The following is a 21,947-nucleotide window of genomic DNA, read 5'->3' on the forward strand; positions in this document are numbered from 1 at the left end:
CTTTGTGCTTAATCAAATATCTACAAGATCCATAGTTAAAACAGAGCTACATAAAACAACTGATGTTAACACTGGACTGGACTTAGATTTTCTCTAAGTCACATGTGAGCAAAAAAGAGGGGCTAAAAACTAAATTTTCACATTTATTTGTGACTGAACATTGAGAAAATACTTTAAAGAGCAAGTTGATTTAAAAACTACCTTTAGAGAGTTGATACATGACTAGTTTTTGGCTAAAGTTCAGCAAGGATTAATCTAAAAGGATGTATTGTATACAACATAATGATACACGGCTCTTGGGAGCGCTCTACAACCTGCCCTGTCCAATAGGTGGCCCCGGGCCTCAGGTGGCTCCTGAGCACTTGAAACGTGGCCAACCCGAATTGAGACGTGCTGTGAGCATAAAATGTGCCCTGGGTCTCAAAGACTTAGTTCAAAAAAACGTTAAAACATCTCATGAACATCTGCTCATATTGAGTACACGATTAATAACATTTGAGTGCAGTGGGTCAAGTAAAATAAATTCAAATAAATTTCACCTGTGTCATTTTTCTTTTTCATGTGGCTACTAGAAAATTGAGAAGTACACACACAGGTTCCACTGGACAGTGCTACTCTAGAACACTGTATTTCTATGTTTCACAAATATGTTCCAGAAATGCTGGTTATCATTCGTCTGTAAAACCTCTGCCCCCAAAAAGGGACTGTTCAAGGTCACATCTCATAAGGTTCAAAACTGGCCTGGGACTGTCTGCCTACGACCGGATCAGAAAGACCCAGCCTAACATCAACCGTGCGTGTGCACACACAGGGCCGGCTCATTTTAAGGACACGTTCTTAGGAGACACTCCAATAATAAAACGGAGTTATTGAAATGGGAAAAATTAGCAAACACAAGCCCTTGAAAGAAATTTTTACACCCACAGCTATGAAGTCAAATATAAAAATCAGTGTTGAGACCATATATGAGTGATAATAATGCTTTAAAACTGTGAGTTAAAGCAGTCTTTAGAATGACAAAAACAACTGCATTATCATTTCAGGATTAAAACCAATTCACTCAAACCACAGCGTTCTCTATCGAACACTAATTTCACTAAAGATTGCTTAAATTTTAACACTAAGATTAAATGAGTGGTGGCTTCTCCAGGCAATGGCTGTCATTACTAACCATTGCAGCAGGGGTAGGAATGATCCCGGGGCACCGGCAGATTCTTATTTTTATTGCCACCAAGTTCAACTGGAGACCATAGAGGTGTCTCGAAGGCGGTCAAAATTCTGCCAGGTTCCAAGAATAATAATAGAAATGATCATATAGCTGCCTGCAGGGATAAAATAAAAGTCCCTTTCTCATTTCAGCAGGATTTCACTTCTAGGGCCACAGTCCTTCATTCTGAAAAAGGGAATGGCCACATTTGCCACTCGGCTCTGCCACGCAGCAGAGCCCTTGTTGGAGGACTTCCATCGATCACACGCAGCCGTGTGGGGAGCGACACCGGATGTTCAGGGCTTCACCGGAATCATCACCCGGTGATTTCAGTGGAAATCGACAGCCTGCAGCCACATCCCCGGTAGGGGAAGTACTCTCCTGGCAGCTGGCCCTGCAAAGGCACACCCCAGACCTGGCTCAGAGATCCCTGCAGCTGAACTCACTCCTGAAAGTAGGCCACCAAACGGCTCTTCAGTTAGTGGAGCTACAGCAAGCGTCAGGTGCTTCAGAGCCCAAAGATGCAAAGGCACATGCGGAGTTAGTTTTTTGATAGTTCCCTAGACATCTGCATACTGCTCAGCCCTTACTGAGAAAATGTCCTCACAAAGCCACTGCTCCAGGCACAGGGACAACTGCACAGGCCACCTCCTAGATCTGTATATACATCTCAGGCTTGTATTTAATCTAAGGAAGTCAACAGAAAATTCTTTGGAGGAGACCAAGTTAATCCCATGATGTGAAGAACATGGTGAAGTTAATCCTTTTCTGGAAAAGTCACTGTAGTTTAGTAACATATTAATGTAATTTAGATAAGTCTTGCTTTCAATTTTAAAATTCTTCAAACTAAAATAGCAGGAATAATGCCACTAATATTTCATAAATAAGACACAGAATCCTTTTTTAATCATAATCCCCCAGCAACCAAACTAAATGCTAAATAAACATTCTATTTATTAATATGGAGAATCTAGTTGCTCCTGCATTTCTAGTTTGTGATATCAATAGCAAAGAGACATTTGGAAGCAACTCTTTTGTTGGACAAACTATATGCACCCCTTACGGTCCCATGGTTTTCCCCAGTAGCTCACCCTTTTGTAACACCCCCTCCACAAAACACACCCACACTCACACACTCACAGCTGCCACAAAATAATTCCTTCTTTCAAATTGCACTGTAGCCGTCAGGACACTAAAATTGCATTGAAGCCAGTGGTGTGCAGATAAACCAGCTCTCAGGAAAAAAAAAAAAAAAAAAAAGAGGCCCAATTTGTAGCATTTGCTGATTTCTGCGGTGTGAATACTTCCCACCATGGTTGGCTTCAAGCTACCGACAGTTTAACAATAGCCTGGCAGGGTACTTAGCAGTCAGCTGATCCCAGCTGGCTCCCCACTAACTACCTGGAGCACACTTTCTGAGTTCCCTAAAAGTTTGTTATCCCACAAATCCTAACAGGCAAAGGGCTTAAAATTTCGAGCAGATCTGCAGTAACGTGTGAAATGCAGTTCCTGTTAGGGCCTTGAAGAAGGCTGGGCTGGTCTGGCGGGGGACAGTGGCCCAGACTCTACCCCGCGGGCAGAGCTGACCCGGGAGGGAGCTTCCTGGCGCGGCCCCCTCCCCAGTGCAGGGGCTTCCATGTCATCCAGCTGCTTCTGCGGAAACCTTACAGGCAATGGTTAAGGCTCCGCTCTGCTTAAACCTTGCGACTTTTGCATAAAAGGAGGGGAAGCTTTTTTTTTCTGGGTTATATTTACACTTCCCAAATCAGAAAATGCCCTAACCAGATAGGGGGACAGGTGGCAACTGGCAACCACAGCTAAAAACCTTTGTTTTTTTTTTTCTTTTTTCCATTTCTTTCTGAAACCCCGTGTAGAAGGAAAGTTAACGAAATGTCGGTTGGTTGTTTTACACACAGCACTAACTATTCTTTCAACACAGATGGAACAAAGCAGAAAATAAAACTGGGACCAAAACCCTGACACACAGAATGTCACTTATCTATGTACTCTGACAGCACTTTTAATCTAAGAATCTCTTCATTTCCCTTAGTAAACCAATTAGGTACAATGTGATCTTGAATTTAAGTTGACGGAATAAAATGAAGATAAGATTAACACTGGTTTTTGTTTATAAAAATAAACAACTTTCCACAGTTAACCTGCACCTTTGGAGACATGAAGGGAACGTTGCAAGCATGGACGGAAATGTGAGGATTGGGGTTTTTCAACCTTTTCTGGTCTGATTTTTCTATAGGTATTCCATTTAAAGTCACATGTTAGGTTCTGGAAATCTTACATGATCAGCGGGAGAGTGCCCCTCTGAACGTGCACAGCCCTCCCCTCCGAACGTGGGAGGCAGGGAAGGAAGTGAGGATGAAAGTGTCGGGGCTGAGGCGGCCCCCACATCGCCTCGGGTTCTCACCTGGGGACATGCAGACGTTCTGGGTGTCACAGTGGCAGGGGCGAGGTGGTGCCACCTAGGATGTGGGCAGCTACATATCCTGCAATGGGAGGGACAGTCTCACCCAAAGAAGACGGGTCTCGGCTGGCCTGTCTCCACCAGTGCCAGGCAGGGCCAGGCTGGACTCTTCTTCGTATCCCGGCATTTCCAGCCGCTGGGACAACGGGGTCTTTTCACAGACTCCACGGGCCTTGGCAGACTGACCATATGCCGCCCTCTGTGTGTGTTTTATTACTGAGGAATTTTAAGCTTCTTGTTCGGTCAGTGAGTCAGTGCTTCTACCCAAAGTCTTCACACGTGTCCATCCAGTCTGCAGATGTCTCCGCCTATCTGACATCGAGCGCACCACGATGAAGATGATGGTAACGTCAACAGCAGCAGGCACGGATGACCATCCATGTTGTGCCCCACCCTGGTCAGTGCTTCACACGTATCATTGCCCTCACCTCACAGGTACAGAAAGGGTGCAAAGTCACCTGCCAGGGCCAACAAGCTGGGAAACAACAGCAGGGGCCCTATGGATCATATGGTGTATTTCCAGACACAGGGAACAGCTGCGGCCTCTTGTCAACTACGCCCCACAGAAATACGCCACACATATGCACCACTCATACCATGTACATATACACACACCACATATACCACATACATACACACACCACACACCATATACATACACACCACATATACCACACACATACACACACACCATACACACCACATACACACACACCACACATACCACATACACACACCACACACAACATACACACACACCACACACACACACCACACACCACATACATACCAGATACACATACACACACCACTTACCACATACATATACACACCACACACACCACATACATACACACACACCACACACCACATACACACACACCACACATACCACATACACACACCACACACCACATACATATACACAGCACACACAGCACACACATATACACACCACATACACACATACACCACACATACCACATAAATATATGCACAGCACACACACCACACACACACACCACACACCACATACACACCAGATACACATACACATACCACATACCACATACATATACACACCACACACATTGTGTACATATACACACATCACACACACCACATACATATACACACACCACACGCCATATACATACACACACCACACACACCACATACATATACACACACCACATACCACATACATACACACACCACACACATCACATACATATACACACACCACACAGCACATATATACACACCACACATAGTATATACATATACACAGACCACACATACCACATACATATACACAGCACATACATATACACAGACCACACACACCACATACACACATACTACACACACCACATACATATACACACACCACACACCACACACATACCACACACATCATATACATATACACACATCACATACATATACACATACCACACAGTACATATACACACACCACACGCAGTATATACATATACACAGACCACACGCCACATACATACACACACACCACACAGCACATACATATACACAGACCACATACACATACACTACACATACCACATACATACACACACCATGCATACCATATACATACACACACCACACACCACACACATATACACACACCACACACACCACATACATATACACACACCACGCACATCACATACATATACATACCACATACATACACATACACATACACTATACATACACACACACCACACACCACATATATACACACACACCACATACATATACACACACCACACACACCACATACATATACACACACCACACACACCATATACATATAAACACATCACACATACACATATACAAATAAACACACCACATGTACATACCACACACATACTTACATGCATACACACATAAACACACAACATATACATACACAAACACACCACACACATACACATACATGCATTGCACACACCATATATGTATACACACACACACATATCAGTTTCTGTCTTCTCCAAGGAAAGTTCTTATCCCTCTGCTGCCTGGTCTCACCTGTGTGTACCAAAACCTAGTACAGGTGGTATCTGAGATAGCACAAAATCACTTACTTTAATCTTAGTTTACCAAAACTGTCATAGGGTTCTGTGAAGAAGATCATGATTCCCAAACATTTTGCACTTTCCAACAAATTAGAGGTAATAAAAAACCTACCCAAAAGGCAATCTGGAAAGATTGCAAATTAAAATTTACTTTGAAAAGGGAAGCAATGAACCAGTTACATAACAGCTCTCTCATCAAACATGGAAACACTCAGAAGGTGGGGCAGATCTTTCTGTAATGCTGGATCTCATGTTTTGGGGAACTAGGAAAGAGGGAAGACTTTCCAGCTGGCATCACCTTGGTTTGGATATGTTCATGGTGGCAATACCTGCTGCCTTCACAGGCTTTCCAAGGCAGACATGGCGAATTGCAAGATGAATAATACAGAACTTTAACAATTTGCCCCAGCAACACCACTGCACAATAATTCCACTATGGAGAGGGGCGAGGAACTACAAAAGCAAGGTGAACAAGAATCCAAATGATATGTTTCTAGTTATTCCTCAGAGAAGGAGAAAAACCCAAAACCAGGACCCTGGCCACTCCAGTTCGGCAGACAGTTCTCTGCTTGAGACTTTCACAATGGAACGGGCTTGAGCTCAGCTGCAGCTAATGCTCAGATGCTGTGAGATAATATTTCTCCCTAGCTAAAATGGGGTTTATCGGCTCAGAAGAGATGCATTTCGCAGATAAAAACAACTTCCTCTAGCTGCTGATTAGATAAGCAGGCTCCCGCATCCGATCTCCACTTAGACCAGGCCCCTGCACTCTCTTTCCATGTGAAATGCGGTCTCCACACCACTTCTTCCTGCCTAGGCTGCAGAGCAGGGTCACTGTCTCCCAGTACCTCTTGGTCTCCTTAGCCTAAAACTCTAAAATGAGGGGAGACTTGGCCTCAGAATAGCCAATTAAAAATATAGCAATCCTCTTACAATTTCCATTTCAGTCCCAGAACTCATGGGCAAGTAAAGGAATTTTTACATCGATTGAATGAATTTTAAAAAAAAGATTTATGGTTTTACACACTTAATCATTTTTCCTGGATTCCAGGGGAGTTCTTCCCCCACCCCCAGCTATGCTAGGGTGAATCAAACCCTGGTCAAACTACTGAACGTGAAGAACCAAAGTTGTGCTCATTCAGTTTCGATCTCTCGGAGCCGCTAGGGAGTGCAGAGCCAGGGGCCTCGAAACACCAAGCTGTGAGATTCGACCTACAGTGCTTAAGTCCTGAAATAAACACTGATGACACACAGTTGTCTCCTTACAACTCTGGGAGTAAGCTGCTTCAGGGAGCAGAACCAAAGAAGCACATGCTAGCACGTCATGGGGCAAATGTAAGTACATGTTCTCTGCCCATATTCAAACTCACAGTTCCTCCTGCCTAAGAGTAACTACTGCCTAAAGTTGTCAGATTATCCATCCAGGTGGCCAAGTCATTTAGGAAGCCCCACTCAACCCCGCGTCAGTCTCGATGCTTTGGCCTTCCACTGGTTCGACTACCCCTGTACGCGTGCCTACGTCATTGTTCCAGTTCAGTCCTCCAGCATTACTGTGCCTCTGCCCTGGCTTTGTCCTTTGATTCTACTCTTAACCCCTAAATTTGCCTGTCCTCTTTCTCAGGGGTGGCCATTCCTCTGTTTAGTCTGGAATCCTTCTTCTCTGTCCTCTGCTCTTTCCCCTTTCCCTCTGCTCCAGCCCACCAAGCTTCCTTCCCCACTGTCTGCATACATGGGCAGGGCGGTGGGGCGTGGGGGGCGTGGTCCTCCTTATTCATGGCCATTCTTGTGTCTGGAACCAGCCCAACCCACAGCCAGCTCCCGGCTCTCAGCGTGGGCAGTGCACCTCCACACCTGTGCACTTGTCACTAGAATGCTCGTGACCGAAATCCTTCGTCAATTCTAGGACACATTCTCGCCCAGAGAGCACACGTCAACAACTAGCAACAATTCATGGTATAAAGAAGGAAGAAGAAATGGAAGCATTATTGAATAAAGAAAGGAAATAAGTAAGTTCTTAGTTTTCTTACACAAAATGCCTATCTGCTCTCTAGACCCCAATCCTGACATAATTCCTAAAACGGAAGACTTGTAAGAGCACCTGCTCAAGAGTTTTTTGAGTAAGTCTCAAACTCTTTCTGACTTCTCCAGCATGGTTGATTGAGTAAATTTGGGGTTGCCTTAAGAGGTCATTGAGTGCACCCTCGGCTTTAAACAGTTTCATATACAACCACTTCAGAGAGGTGAGAGTTCTCTCATTTTTAAAGAGACCACTTCAGAAGAACAAGCTAGAGTCTTGTTAAATAGACTGTTCTGATGACTAAATCCCTCCTTGCCAAAAAGTTCTCCTTTGAGTCTAACTTAAATTCTCCAAGCTCCACTTCAAATCATTGGTTTCCTCTTATTCCGATCTGGAAGAAGATGGAGGCCCAGTGAGGGCTCTAGGCTTGCTCTGGCTTCTGTCCCACATTTACACGCAGACACGGCGTATTCCTTCAACACCGGAGGAAGCTATGAGATGCGAAATCATTACTTTTTTCATTCTGGGAGTGACCACCAATCAGTGTAATCTCCCGGCCCATCACAGGGAGTTGGTTCTACCATTTCCTGTCAGTTTGTTTACGACTATGGCCTGTCCTTGCTGAGACTAGCTTTGTCTGAGACTGAATGATGCTACTGGCAATAATGGCTCATAGCTTTTCAAAAGTGTTCCTTGTCTCTTTCTAAAGCAGACACTTCCACAATCTACTAATATCTAATACTTTCCCACTTTTTCCATCTTTTGGTCTCTCACCATTTTCTTGTTAAAATTTCAGCAGTAACAGCTTAGCACCCTTGACTTGCACTTGGGCCTGGTGGTGGGCAGCCCCCTGACCTTTCCTTTGGCCTCGCCCTATTCCATTTCCTCCCTTCTCTCCTGACTTTGCTTCACTTTGCTTATTCTATGGATCCAGGTTTTTTTAATTAATAAATTCCTCTTCTCTCCTTGGTGCTACAATGTTATTCATTCTCTCTCTTTTCTCAATTGAAACTACACTAGGTTCCTCTATCCTTTTTGTAAATCTTTAAAATTTCTGTTTTGCACAAGCTGCATTTTTTCCTGCTATTTTTCTGTCCTTTTTACTTTATATTTTGCTAATATACTTTGCTATTCTGTCTTCAGCAAAATCTACATTTTTTTAAAATCTAACTCTCAAGGCCATTCTGTGACATGTGCTCCATTGCTATTGCCACGAGCAAATGGGGAAACTGAGGCTCAGAGAGAAAAAGTCATGCCAGACGCACAAGGCCAGGGAGAAGGGGACCCGGACTTGTCCTTTCTGAGATGCATTTTTCTCACTCTGCCAGGCCTTCGCCACGGGTCCCCTCCACCCCCATGCGTACCCCACGCTTCGACAACTCTACTTCCTCCTGCCTGCCTGCCTCTGTCCTGGGCGGGCCTTCGCACTTCCCGTCGTCTGTCCTTTGTACGCCTTTGCTCTTAGGACTCATTCCTGTGGAACACTGTGATAAAGTATGGCACCAGATTTACTCCCTTTAATCTATGACTTTCCCCTACCTTTTATAATACATTGTTTCCTAATGCTGTCTACATACTTCATTTATATAATGCTACACATCACAAATTAATAAACAACCTATCACCACACACCAAAGCTAGCTGATTACTTTCAAGAATCACAAAGGATGGTCCCTTAAACTTAGTTGCTGTGAAGCGTCATTTCTTCCCGTGATGTCTCCTATGGGTCGGTGTTTTGAGACCCGCTCACTCCCTAACTTCCTCTCCTGAAACTTCTCCCCTGTCTGGCGCTCAACGTGTCATCTGGGCTTTTCCACTTCTTGCCTTTGTGGCAGGGACCACCCATTCCTTTGACCTCCACTCCCCCACCAGGGCACACGCTCTCCCAAACACTGTCTCAGTGCCCACTTCACATGGCTGTCCCTGCCCATCCACAGGGTGACATCAAACCAAGCAAAAAGGTTTTCCAGGGTTTTCAAATTTCACAATTCTGACATTCCTATTTTCTAAACTTTATCCTGGAAGGAAAAGTAGACTGAGAATCATGTCACATGTGATAAAGAGCAGTGGGCAGGGCCCACGGGAAATGGCAAACCTGCCCAGGACTCCAAGGTAATGCCTGGGCTGGGCGCACTTGGGACAGAGACAGGGACCGTGAACCAAGGAAATACAGTTCTGGGAACCAGTCAGCAATGCCAACTGAGGCTGAGTGACTGTTCACCCAGGGAAAACTACCAACAATTTGAAGTTCATAAAGGACAAGACATTTACACCACTTTGAAGGCATCTGCGCTGTTCTTTGCTCTCCAGGAATCAGCCTGACTTTCAGTTCTCTAAAGGATGTCCATGGCCACGCTGGCTCGAAGGGTCTACGGCAGCTGCAGGGAGTTCAGGGAGAACCCACAGCTATATCCATAACCACCCAGGCAGCCTCCTCGCTCTGATGTGTGGGCTCTCAGTTCATTTACATGGCTAATGGGCCATTTCTTTGGCTCTTGGCCCCTGAGCCCCTCGTTTTGTGTTCGCAGTGCATTGTGAGCATACGTTTGCTTATGCAATAAGTGGGGAGAACAATACCCATGGCACTAGGTGCTTCAGGTGCTAAACAATGTGGGGATGTCACCCCCACAATCGCTATTCATGTGACACCTTTGCAAATGTTTATCATACATCATATCATTGGCTTAGTGTTTTTATTTAAATTGATTTTTTAATTTATATAAATGTGTTTTAAAAGGAAACCATGTAGTGGTACAGTGTATGGTAAAACCACTATCACTTGTAATAAATAGAAGACAATCTTAAAAATAAATGCATCAATTAAAATAAAGCGTGATCATCTGTGTCCCAACTTTGGGAAACCCTGAATGACATGCACAGCTTTCCTGCATACAGAGCAGGTGAGCAACAGACATCATTTCTCTTCCCATCCACCTTCCCACATACAGTAGCCATTTTCTCCTAGGGCAAAAGAGTTCATAGATGTACTTGTTTTCTGACTTCATCCATACCAAATGGCTTTAGCCACCATCGTTACCTGTTTGTGCTATTAATTGTATTGCTAAATTGAAGAAAAGGATCGTTATACTCAGTCAACTTGGTTTCTAAGACACATGAAAACATACAAAATGTTTTGTATATATGTATATGAAATTCTTAGTTATTGCTTATTCCTAGTTATTGCATCAGGATGTCCCCTATGGCTGAGGTGTTTTTCATAAGCCTGAGAATTTTACACACATTTTCCCTCCTTGGGTTTGGGGTTCATGTAACTGATCCACATTGATCCATTCTACCTAATTTTACCTACATATCCATGATATTCTTTGTGCTAATAAACGGCTCTTAATATCACAGTTTTTTCTTTAAAAAAAATGGATATTCCAAGGAACTGTTGACTCATAAGCTCATGAGAACATGGTATAATGAAAAGTGCCTTTGAGTGAAAACTAGTCTTTGAGTCAGAAATTGAGTTTAATTCTGACTCTGCCATTTGGCCTTAGTTAGTTCACTAAACTTCTCCAGGCCTCTGTTTCCCTGAAATAAAAAGGGTGGAAGCAGCATGTATAAGTTGGCCAGTGGAGTTACTGCAGATGGTTCCATACCTTCCCTTTATGGAAAAGGTGCGCAAATGTGTGCTAAGATTTTTTTAACATTTAAAAATTCCCATTTATCAAATTTTCTATTTTCAGTTAAAGCTGACATTTAAGAACTAGAGATTAGAGGAATTAACATAAAATGGCCAGATGTTGTTCCTTCTAACCCCAAACTCTAAGTAGCTCTATTTCCATAACACATAAAATGTGTAATTTTCACTCTCTACAATTCATAAATGTGATATTCCTGCATGTGCACTGAGGGCAGGAGAGCGTGATGGGGACACGTCCCTGTGCAGGGGTGCCCCTCCACTCCCGCGTCCTGCTGGCCACATGGGTCTCAGCACCATGCTGACCTGTGAGTGTCCACCCTCCTTCACACAAGAGGACCCATCCAGCTGACCTCTGTTCTATATTTGCTCGACAGGATGGCTGAGGGAAAACAATGGATAGAATGACTCATGTCACTTAACCACTATCTTGGAAGGACATAAAGAGACAGAGAAGGATGCCCGCTGACCCAACTTACCCACTACTCTCTCACTCTTGGAGCTCTGCTGTCCTCCAGAGGTGGTGGAAAGGTCCTCAGGGACAGGCATGGGCTCGTCACCATCATCTGGAGTGTCGCTTACTGGGGGGCTTTCCTTCCCTAGGAGACAAGTAGAGGCTTGAGTTTTGGGCAGTCGTCATCACCAGCAGGGAAGTTCAAGGTGCTGGGGCTTCACCTTGGCTTGGCTTGAGAGGGTGGCATGAGGCAGTGGCTGCTGAATTGAGTTAATGCTTCTCTATTGAGGTTAACATACATTTTTCTTTTTATAAGAAAAAAATTCATTGCCCCCCCCAATACAAACATGAAAGAACAAAGATATGCAAAAGGAAAAAAATAAAATCACCTGTAATTCTAGGGATTACCACTTTTAAAATTGTATTTATATATTATAGATGATATGCAATGACGTATTTTGTTTTTCAAAATAAACTAGCTTTTAGATGTTCTCATGAACATAATTCCATGCCAGTGACCATACCTTCATAATTTGTTAATGATGAATACACTCAGATTTAGTGAAATCCTTATTTTTGAATCTATATTGTTTTCAATCTTTCTTTTATTATTAAACAACACTGTGATGAACATCTTAATAGCCACTCTTTGCACATATCCTTAATAATCACTACAGCATAAATCTTCACAAGTGTTATGGCTGGGTGAAAAGGCATCGACATTTTTAGGGTTCTTCACACATTTTGTCAAGTTTCCCCTGTACGGTGGTTCCAATTTGCCCCCACAAGCTCGCCTCACCACACCTTCACACTGATTTGTTGTTAGGACGCCACACTGGACATCCCGCCCAGAGCTGCACATTCTGGGATCTGTTCACTTTCTTTTCAAGAGTCAGGGAATATTTTACCAGCTGCCTAATTTGACTAGGTGGGGAGAAGAAGCTTGGAGAGGGAATGGAAGGGAACCCCCGTGCCTACTGGGAAAGTGATTCCCTCCCTGCAGGCAACGGAAGTCTGCCAATGCAAATGCTTCTCTTTGAAAAAGGAAAATATATATAACCCACACAAACACGAAAGTTGCTTATACTGTACACAACAGGATTTACCAAATGAATGAGGGATTTGCAGGATGCCTATATTTACTTTGGCTTAGAATAAGTTTGACCAGCATCTAGCCATGTGGAGCTCACTCCCACTCCAAGGAACCCACCGCTGGGAAGCCACCACTGGTAGAAAATGCTCTTTTCCCATCAAAGCTGAAACGCCTGTAGCTTCCACCCTTCCAGACCTAACTTAAACTTAAGAGTTATGAGACACCAACCACATGCAAGAAACAGCCGGTAAGGCCCTAAACTGACACAAACTGATCCATTACAGTGGCTGTGGAAGAACAGTTTAGATAAGATCCTAAAGGGAGTCCGACAGCAGCGAACTGGGACTGGGTGCTTGCTGACGGAGCTGGCACCTTGGCTCACCAGGCAAAATGATGTGCCCACGCAGACAAACCCAGCCTTTTGGGAGAGTGTGCAATAATAAATCAAATGTTAAAATGTCTAGAAAACATGACTAGGTATGGTGTGAAATTTCCTTGTTTGTTTGAATAAACCTCCCACAAGAGTAAGACCAACACTTCAGAAGACTAGCAAGACCAGGAAAATCATCCCCAATATATGAAACCACCTTTACTGGAATATTTAAAATAGAACCTGGACAGGCACCAAGGCTATGCTTTGGGGAATGGTGTTGCATTCTCTAGAAAACAGACATCACAATTTAATATTCCAGTTTAGCTGTAATTACCACAACTGGCATATTGTCAGAAAGAGCATTATTAGATATATTTGGATAGCCAATACAAAATGAATAGTTAAAGATGGGGCACGATTATAAGAATTTCCTAAGGAAAAACAAAAGGCCAGAGAGAAACTGACTAAAGTGCTCATGTTATGCTGAAGCCTTGGAAATGTGCATTAAGTCAGTACTATTTTCATTGCTCTAAATACTAATAGAAAACTTTAAAAGTAACAATAGCTAAACGTCTCAGTGTTATTTTTTATACTCTTTCATAAATGGGGAAAAACACTGAATAGGAGAATGCAGGAAATATAGGGACCATTTGACAGCTCTTATTTTTGTGTAACATGACTTCCTAGAGCAATGGTTTTCAAACATCCAGGACTTTAGGGAGGTGGTCAAGGAATCCTTTTCTTTCTTTCTTTTTCTTTCTATTCTTTTTTGGTAAGAATAACAAAGTAGGCCGGGCGCGGTGGCTCACGCCTGTAATCCTAGCACTCTGGGAGGCCGAGGTGGGTGGATCGTTTGAGCTCAGGAGTTCGAGACCAGCCTGAGCAAGAGCGAGACCCCATCTCTACTAAAAATAGAAAGAAATTATATGGACAGCTAAAAATATATATATAGAAAAAATTAGCCGGGCATGGTGGTGCATGCCTGTAGTCCCAGCTACTCGGGAGGCTGAGACAGGAGGATCGCTTGAGCTCAGGAGTTTGAGGTTGCTGTGAGCTAGGCTAACGCCACGGCACTCACTCTAGCCTGGGCAACAGAGTGAGACTCTGTCTCAAAAAAAAAAAAAAAAAAAAAAAAAGAATAACAAAGTAATCTTACATAGAACCTTAATCTATAAAATAGGTCTTCTATGTAAAAAGGGGGCATTGTCAGGTAGGGAGGCTGGAAGACCAGGAACCCAGCCCACTTGCCGTCTTGAAAACCTCCTAAATTACCTCCATAGAAATGACAGAGGAGCCCCCTGGCCTAACAAGCTGCCCAAAGATTAAACATGTAGAGGGATGTGGGATGTGCGTGTGTCTCTGTGATTAACCAGCTGTCATTAGTATGGGGTGCAGGTGGGAGGCTGAAAAACTAAAGCTTATTGACTTCTCTTCCTCTCATGATCTTCCCTGTGATAACTTTGGAGTAATACACAATGCTCTGGGACCCCGTAGATGCTAAGGCACGCTGGAACAAAGGCAGGGTCATACAGAGTCGGGACTTATTCAATGAAGGAATGCCAGGCTTCCTGCTCAATTCATGCCAAAATGCGTCTGAATAACTCTTGATTACCTTTTCTTAAAATTTAACTGATCTGTCTAATGAGGGAGCAAGGTCAACTACAAATCACTGGGGTTGTTCGCAGTAGCAGATGTGCTTCCTAAGAATTACATCTGTCTTGGGTTTCTACACTGAATTAAATGCCAGTTCTCCAGTGTCCCTAATCTTGCATCTCAGTATTTTTTATTTTTCTCTATGTGGGGGAAAGAGGAATAAGAACAGTAGGGATCATGATTCTAAAATATCAAGAGTCAGATGGATCAATAGGAGCTCTCTGTGCAGAGGGAACCACACGGGGAGAGGGAGAATAAAAATCAGTCTTGCTGTGTACAGGGGCATCTAGCAAAAAGTCAGAACTGGAAGGCGGCAAAGCTAGATAGATTCACATGCCCACCCAGAGCTCTGCTTTAATTCAAGCTGGCCTTGCCTTAACTCGGCGCTAGTTCTCAGAGGTCATCTGATTTGCCTAAAAGCCCCTAAGTGTGAGTCCAGGTTGCTGAGAGGTTCGTCACTACACTCACATGAGCCTCTGCACCCAGCACCCTCGTATCTTTGACTGCTGGAGGTCTCCAGGATGAAAATTTAACACTTCGTGAAAATCTTCACGATAGGCAATATTTTCATGTGTTGATTTGAAACAAATTTGCTCAGTTATCCATTTAAAATGCAAACCATGCAAAGATGATAAAATTTAACAAATAAATTATTAAATAAAGTCAATAGATTCCCACTGTGATCTGGGACATAGTTCTGGTTTGACCCGTCATTGTTAAGACTGACAGGCACACATGTCCCCTCTTTAAGATTCTTTCCTCAAGTGGAAAAGGGAAGCTAAAAAGTGGGATTTGGGCCTAGCTTACAAGTTATGGTGAAGATAAAGTAAAAATAATGTGTGTGAATTCTAGCTAAGTAAGCTTATGGTATTATTTGGCAAACAGTAACATATTATGGAAACATAAGGCATGTATAGCACTAAGCTCCCATATTTTCTCTAAGAGCATGTACAATGACACACAAATACACAGAGATACAGACAGCAAGACATCAACTATTTAAATGGAATAATTTTGAAGATGCAATAAAATTTCACTTATTTAGAGAAATGAAAGAAACTTCTGGCTAAATTATAAATACACTAATTTATATTTAATTTACCTATTGCCTATGTTTCAAATAAAGCATTACCTATGAGAAGGTTTTGGGAAAATTGGATGAGAAACTGCATAATTAGCTTATCAAATACAAGGAAATAATTTCTCAAGTAGATTATAATTCACCCAAAAAAGTTCTGTGATTTCCCCCTCTCCTAAACACATGAGTTTTTATTATATATGATTACCCAGGGGAATAGAATTCCCAGGGTAAATAAAAGCTCAGAACATAGCATCTGTTCTCTACAAAGCAGTGGAGAAGCTTGCACTGTAGGGTCCAAATTGGGCTCACACCCCAGAGCGATCCCTGTCTCCCAATGGTACTTCCAGTCAATTACTTAAATTCTCTGAGTGTCAGCTCCCTGAAAGTGGGAGATGATAACTGTATCTTCTTCAGTAGGTCCTTGAAAGGAGAAAACACTCAGGGCAGTGTTTGGTGAATAGAAGCATTCAATCAATGTGATTTACAATGATTTACTATGATTAACTAGATAAAATATTCCTATTGACACTTCAATATATATGAGCCTTCTTCACCTAAGCAGATTACACCTGTCTACAGGGCATACATCTGGTTTCCATGTCCCAACAAAACACACTGCAAATAGCATTAAGAAAATATCCAATAGATACTTAAGGTCAGAGGTACCAGAGGAACCCTGAGGACCCAATGGCCCGAGTCCCTCCTGTTACAGATGATGAGTACAGTGGTCCTACAGCAGGAGGTAGAGAGAGGATGCTCATGCAGATCTCCAGCTCCCATATCCTGCACTCTCCTACAGGCTCTTTCTTTAGAAACCAAGCCAAAAAATAACACATATTCATAACAAGTATTTTGGAAAAACTGCCAAAAAAAAAAAAAAGAAATTAAAAAAAAACTTTACCCAAAGAATCAGTGAGATGCGCCCTATAGGAAAGGACACTTTGCTTTAGACGTGCTCTCCTCCACTGACAGACTTACCAATAGCACTTTCCCAGCCCCGTGGACTCAAGTCAGTGAACACCTAGGGAGTGTCTACTGCCTGCAAGACACTGTAAACTAGGGCACAGTTCACAGTTAGGATAGATCCTAAGGAAGAAAGGACCACGTGGTTTGAAAAAGGCGGATATTAAGTATTTCTCTGATTTTCAAGTGAGCATTTCATATATGTTAGGTTGAATCCTATGAAACTGCTGATGTTTGAAGAACATTTTATGCAAAAAGAGGATGATTTGGTAACATATTCCTCAGATTTCTTATCAAGAATGTCAACTCCTGTTTGGTTAAAGCTACATCCTTATACCATAACTAACTGTCACTTCTAATTTTAGACATGAAAAAACAAGTATTGGTTTTAACTGGAGAAGCAGCAAATGAATTCCAAGAAGTAGAAAAACCATCCTTTAAATCTTTACTAAAGGGGACACAACTCTTTAAACGCTCTCATCACTGTGTGGACCACTGAAAGTTGAACACAAATCAGAAGTACTATTGGCACTTTAAAAATAGTAATTCCTTTGCCAGGTGTATGAAAACTAAACTTCAGACCAAATCTTTTCAAAGAGAAAAATAGTTTTCTTTTTCAGGAAGTCTTGGGTAATAAGGCCTCCCTTCATTCTTATCCCTGGTCCCAGCTACGGTCTGCTTTAAATAGTCAGAGTCCAGTATTTATATAATGGTTAGGACCAGAAAACTAACACAGGAAAATGAGGCTTTTGTTAGTTTTGTTGGTAAGATATGAGATCAGAATATTGACTGGCTGTTCCCTACAGGAAACATTCTGGAGATGGTCCCTGGGCTTTGGCATTCAGTTTTGACTCTAGCACATCAGAGTGTAGACTCTGAGTCGACTGCCTCGACTGCAGGAGTCTCTTTCTCTTTGACATATTATGCAAACGCCAGTTTAGACACTACCCAACATGAGAGCAACACTCTCGAAAGCAGAAGCGCAGACACAATGAGAGCATCTCTTCTTGCCTTTGGAACTTGTTAACATCTCAGAGTTTTTTTGACACTCTAATCACTTCTAGTCATAGTCCGCAAACCCAGTGAATGAGACCCTCCTCCGTGAGCAAGGACCATAATCCTCACCCAGCCAGTGCTGCCCGGACCCCACTCTCCCAGGCTACGGCGAGAGGCTATACAGTTTAGCTCTTTATAGAGCTAAACTGCTTTTCCATTTAACTAGTTTTTTTTTTTGTTGTTGTGTTTTTTTGTTTAAGAAACAAAGTATGTGCTTAGGGTAAATAAATTCAAATAATGCTAAAAGGTAGAAGATAAAAAGCAAATTTTCCTTCTTCCTCTTGATCCTCCCTAACTCACCTGCTTCCTTCCATCACCAATTTTCCAAGAGGAAGTCTAGGTTAATAAATATCTCTCCAGAATTTTCCTAAATGTATATGCAAGCCTATCGAAGGTGTGTTTGTGTGTAATGCGTTTTCTTTTTACAGAATGGGATCACACACTGCATACCATCCAGAAACATGCTCTTCTCACTTTCACATGTACCTTGCACTTCTTTCCATACTAGTTGTATTCACATCCTCCTCATTTTTCAGAGCTGTGTGTTCAAGTGGTTGTATGTGCCACAGTTCTTAAACATCACGAACATTAGTAACAGTGCTGCAACGAGCATATGCTGAAATACGCTGAAACACTCACTTTGTGAGAGTATACGTCTAAGGGCGATTCCTTTAAGTGAAGGTGACAGATTGTAAGATACATACAATTTTATTTGATATAGATAACGCCAAACATGCTGACCAATTCTCACTTCTACCAATGTGAAGTGCCTGAGTACCACATTTTAAAAGCTAGCACTTTGCTTGCTCCCTGCACCCTGGAGAGGTTAAGTCCGAAACTCAGCGCTTGGAAGGAGTCGCTGACAGAGAGCTGGAGGAGGAAGGCAGCTGTGACTGGCAGCAGATCCGTCTCCAGTTTGAGGGAACCTGGAATATCCTCTCCTGCCCCTTCTCCAGGGAGCGGTTAGCAGGGCAGCAGCTACACACTCTGTCCTGTCTCTGTCAGGAGCACCCACTTAGACCAAAATGGGGAATTCAATAAAAACTTCAAAACACGTGGATGCAGCCTGGCCAAGGCAAGACGGACCTTTCTCCAGTAGAGCCCACCCTCTGAGACGGGCTATGAGCCTCTGAGGCTCTAAATATAAAATCCGGGAAACCCCAAAGCCCATGGAAGCCGCTACTGTGGCTGACACTCGCAGACACAGGGCCAGACGGAAAGCGCGCCCCACGCCTGCGCACGTGGGGACCGCGCTGGTTTTGCTGGACTGGCTGGACGTCCGTCCTCAACAATGCCCGGTGGGACAGTCTGTGACCTGCTCTTGGGCGTCTGACTCCCATGGGCTTCCTGTGACGAGGAGAGTTACGTCCAACAGGGCTTGAAAAATACACGGTCAATGGGAGCAACGCTGTTTCTACACTTAACAAATATTCAAATATTCTGAATTGTATCCAACAATGAATGTTTTTCAAGCTACTTCTCCTTTTCTCTCTCTCTCTCTCTGCCCTTCTCCTCCCATCCCCCCCGTCCCTCCCTCTCTCTCTCTTTTTAAATGTCACCATTGGCATGTGTTTGGGTTCTAGAACAGATCAATCAGCCATTTTCCTCCCAACAGAATGAACATACATTTAACCCTTTCCAATTTTCTTCTCAGATTTAACAGTAAAACTAATTTCATCCTGAAGATTTTTCTGTTCTCACATTGGGATAATTTGTAAGGGGTGAGGCAAACACTCACACAAACCCCATCTTTCTCTTTCTTTTTGCAGAATAGCCCCTCTTCCACCCTCCTGAGTACAGCAAGCACCCGGGACTGTGGCCAAGGGGAGCCTTTCTGATGAACTCCCCATACTGGTATCTCATAAGGTCTCACCTGAAACTTGGGACATGTCTTGACTGTCATCAGCATCCATTGTCCTCAGGTTATCTGAGAAAGAGAGGAAGGGATTTTAGTTCAAAGCAAAAATACTAATAAGATATGAGAGAAGAGAGAGAAAGAGCGAGAGATAAAGAACCCCTACGCTATTTAACAACAAGGTTATCTGGCAAGAATAATGCATTTTCCTCCTCACATACTTGCTGGAGTATCAGACTGGCACAGACCTTGATCCTTTTAAAAACAGCATTACAAAGATTTTTAAAAATATCATTACAAGCACAGGAGGACCAAATTTGTTATTTATTGTTAATTTCCTACTGCATAATAACCCAAAATGCAAACTGACTGCAACAAAATTAAGCAGAAAATTAAATGGCCCTGGGTCATTGTAGGCACAGAATTCATTCTCTTGGCTGATCCATAGTTATGTTCTTTCTAATTTACTGAGCATGCATCGATGAACCTTGAGTCAGCTTGGTGACACGCGTACAATCAGCAATCAAAAAACGAAGCAATTTGCTGAAGAATGTCTCATTTACCCAGGCAGGGCTGCATATCTGAGCAGCAACCGCACTACCTCCATCAATAATGAATACACCTCCAGCCTGGCAGATGGGCAAGCGGGTGCTCCTGTCTTTGTCCCTCAATCTTTCTGGGCCCTCGCCTCAGACTTCGGCAGCACTCTCGCCCGGGGAGCAGTGAAGCTCACCACGGCGCAAAACAAGCCCAGGAGAGGGCCCGAGCCTTCCTGTTTTGCTCACAGATGGCTGGCTCCTCAGACTGGTTTAAATTTAAGAAAAACAACTGGGAAGATGCTGTCCTTCAGTGGCCACAGTGAATGTTCCAAAGACGGCTCTGTAAGCCACCACAAACACACGGGAGAGCCCCCAGCGTCAGTGGGGTAGAAACAAAGAGTGTGTGGTGTTTTGCACTTGGGGTCCTGGCCTGCGACTCGGCGGTCTCAGGTGCCCACAGCAGATGACAGCTGGTAGCTCCGTGGATAAGAAAGCTGTGGCCAGCAGAAGGTGAGCTCAAGGAAATCTGTTCATTTATGCCCCACTAAACAACCTTCAGAAGAGAACCTTTATTAACCAGCAAACTGAGTCTATTTGTTGACTCTAAACCGGGTTCTCCCCACCCGGCTCTTTCATTCTTGGCTACCTGTGTCTCTTTGGTTCAGATGTGTGAATCTGAGCTAAGGCCTGTTCTCAGCAAACACCTGAAAACTGATGGAAGATTCGAAGACCTTACCCTCTCCAATCAGGCTGAAAACTGTGCAAGCAGAGGTGTTATATACACATACATATAACTTTATGTATCTTTAATATCTTTTATGGTGCATATGGAATATAAATTTTCAATTTCAGGAATATCAGTATTAGTCATGATGAGAACATAAATGACAGTCACTTTTTCTGGATGGGGAGGGGTTTTCCTCTGTTTCCCAAATGCATGTAACAAGTCTGAGTTGTGACATGAATTTTCAAGGCTGGTAAGTGGCTTCGGAGTACAGCCAGTGGCCACAGCAGAGAAAGAGTGTTTCAGGAACCAGAGTGCCCACCAGCACACTGAAGCCAGATAAACTAGCGCTGGAAGCAAGCATGAAAATAGCACAAGTGTCACCGAAACACAATGTGTCCAGAGTCTCAGACACTTTTACTGTAAAAAAGGCAGAAAGCTATAATTCTTCTGAAACTGTCAAAACAATGATAAAGAACGAAGATAGATTCAAATGAGAAAAATCTCTGTAATCACGGTGCAATGCTATTATGAGAACTTACAGTATTTTACTGTGGTCTATCACAAACGAGTTCTTAAGTGTCCCTGCATTGATTAGTGAAGTGTACAGAAGTCAAATCTTGTCACAGCAACTACTCTAACAAAAAATTTTTAGAATGGTGACTTTAAACTTTTTGCTACATAAATGATAATTTTTTA

The 21,947-nt window shown here is 43.1% G+C and overlaps 1 protein-coding gene across 1 annotated transcript in view; it reads right to left on the reverse strand.

Moving 5' to 3' along the window:
• Window positions 1-21,947, reverse strand: part of IKZF1 (IKAROS family zinc finger 1) — an 87,313-nt gene that overhangs the window by 53,497 nt on the left and 11,869 nt on the right. The window contains exons 2-3 of the mRNA XM_069461857.1: window positions 20,004-20,057; window positions 11,937-12,056 (exon numbers count right to left, since the gene is read on the reverse strand). Coding sequence (XP_069317958.1) covers window positions 11,937-12,056; window positions 20,004-20,043 — 160 coding nt within the window. The 5' untranslated portion in view covers window positions 20,044-20,057. The remainder of the gene's footprint in view (window positions 1-11,936; window positions 12,057-20,003; window positions 20,058-21,947) is intronic.

This window comes from Eulemur rufifrons, chromosome 29, assembly GCF_041146395.1.
Source record: "Eulemur rufifrons isolate Redbay chromosome 29, OSU_ERuf_1, whole genome shotgun sequence".
In the NCBI taxonomy this organism is placed as follows: Eukaryota; Metazoa; Chordata; class Mammalia; order Primates; family Lemuridae; genus Eulemur; species Eulemur rufifrons.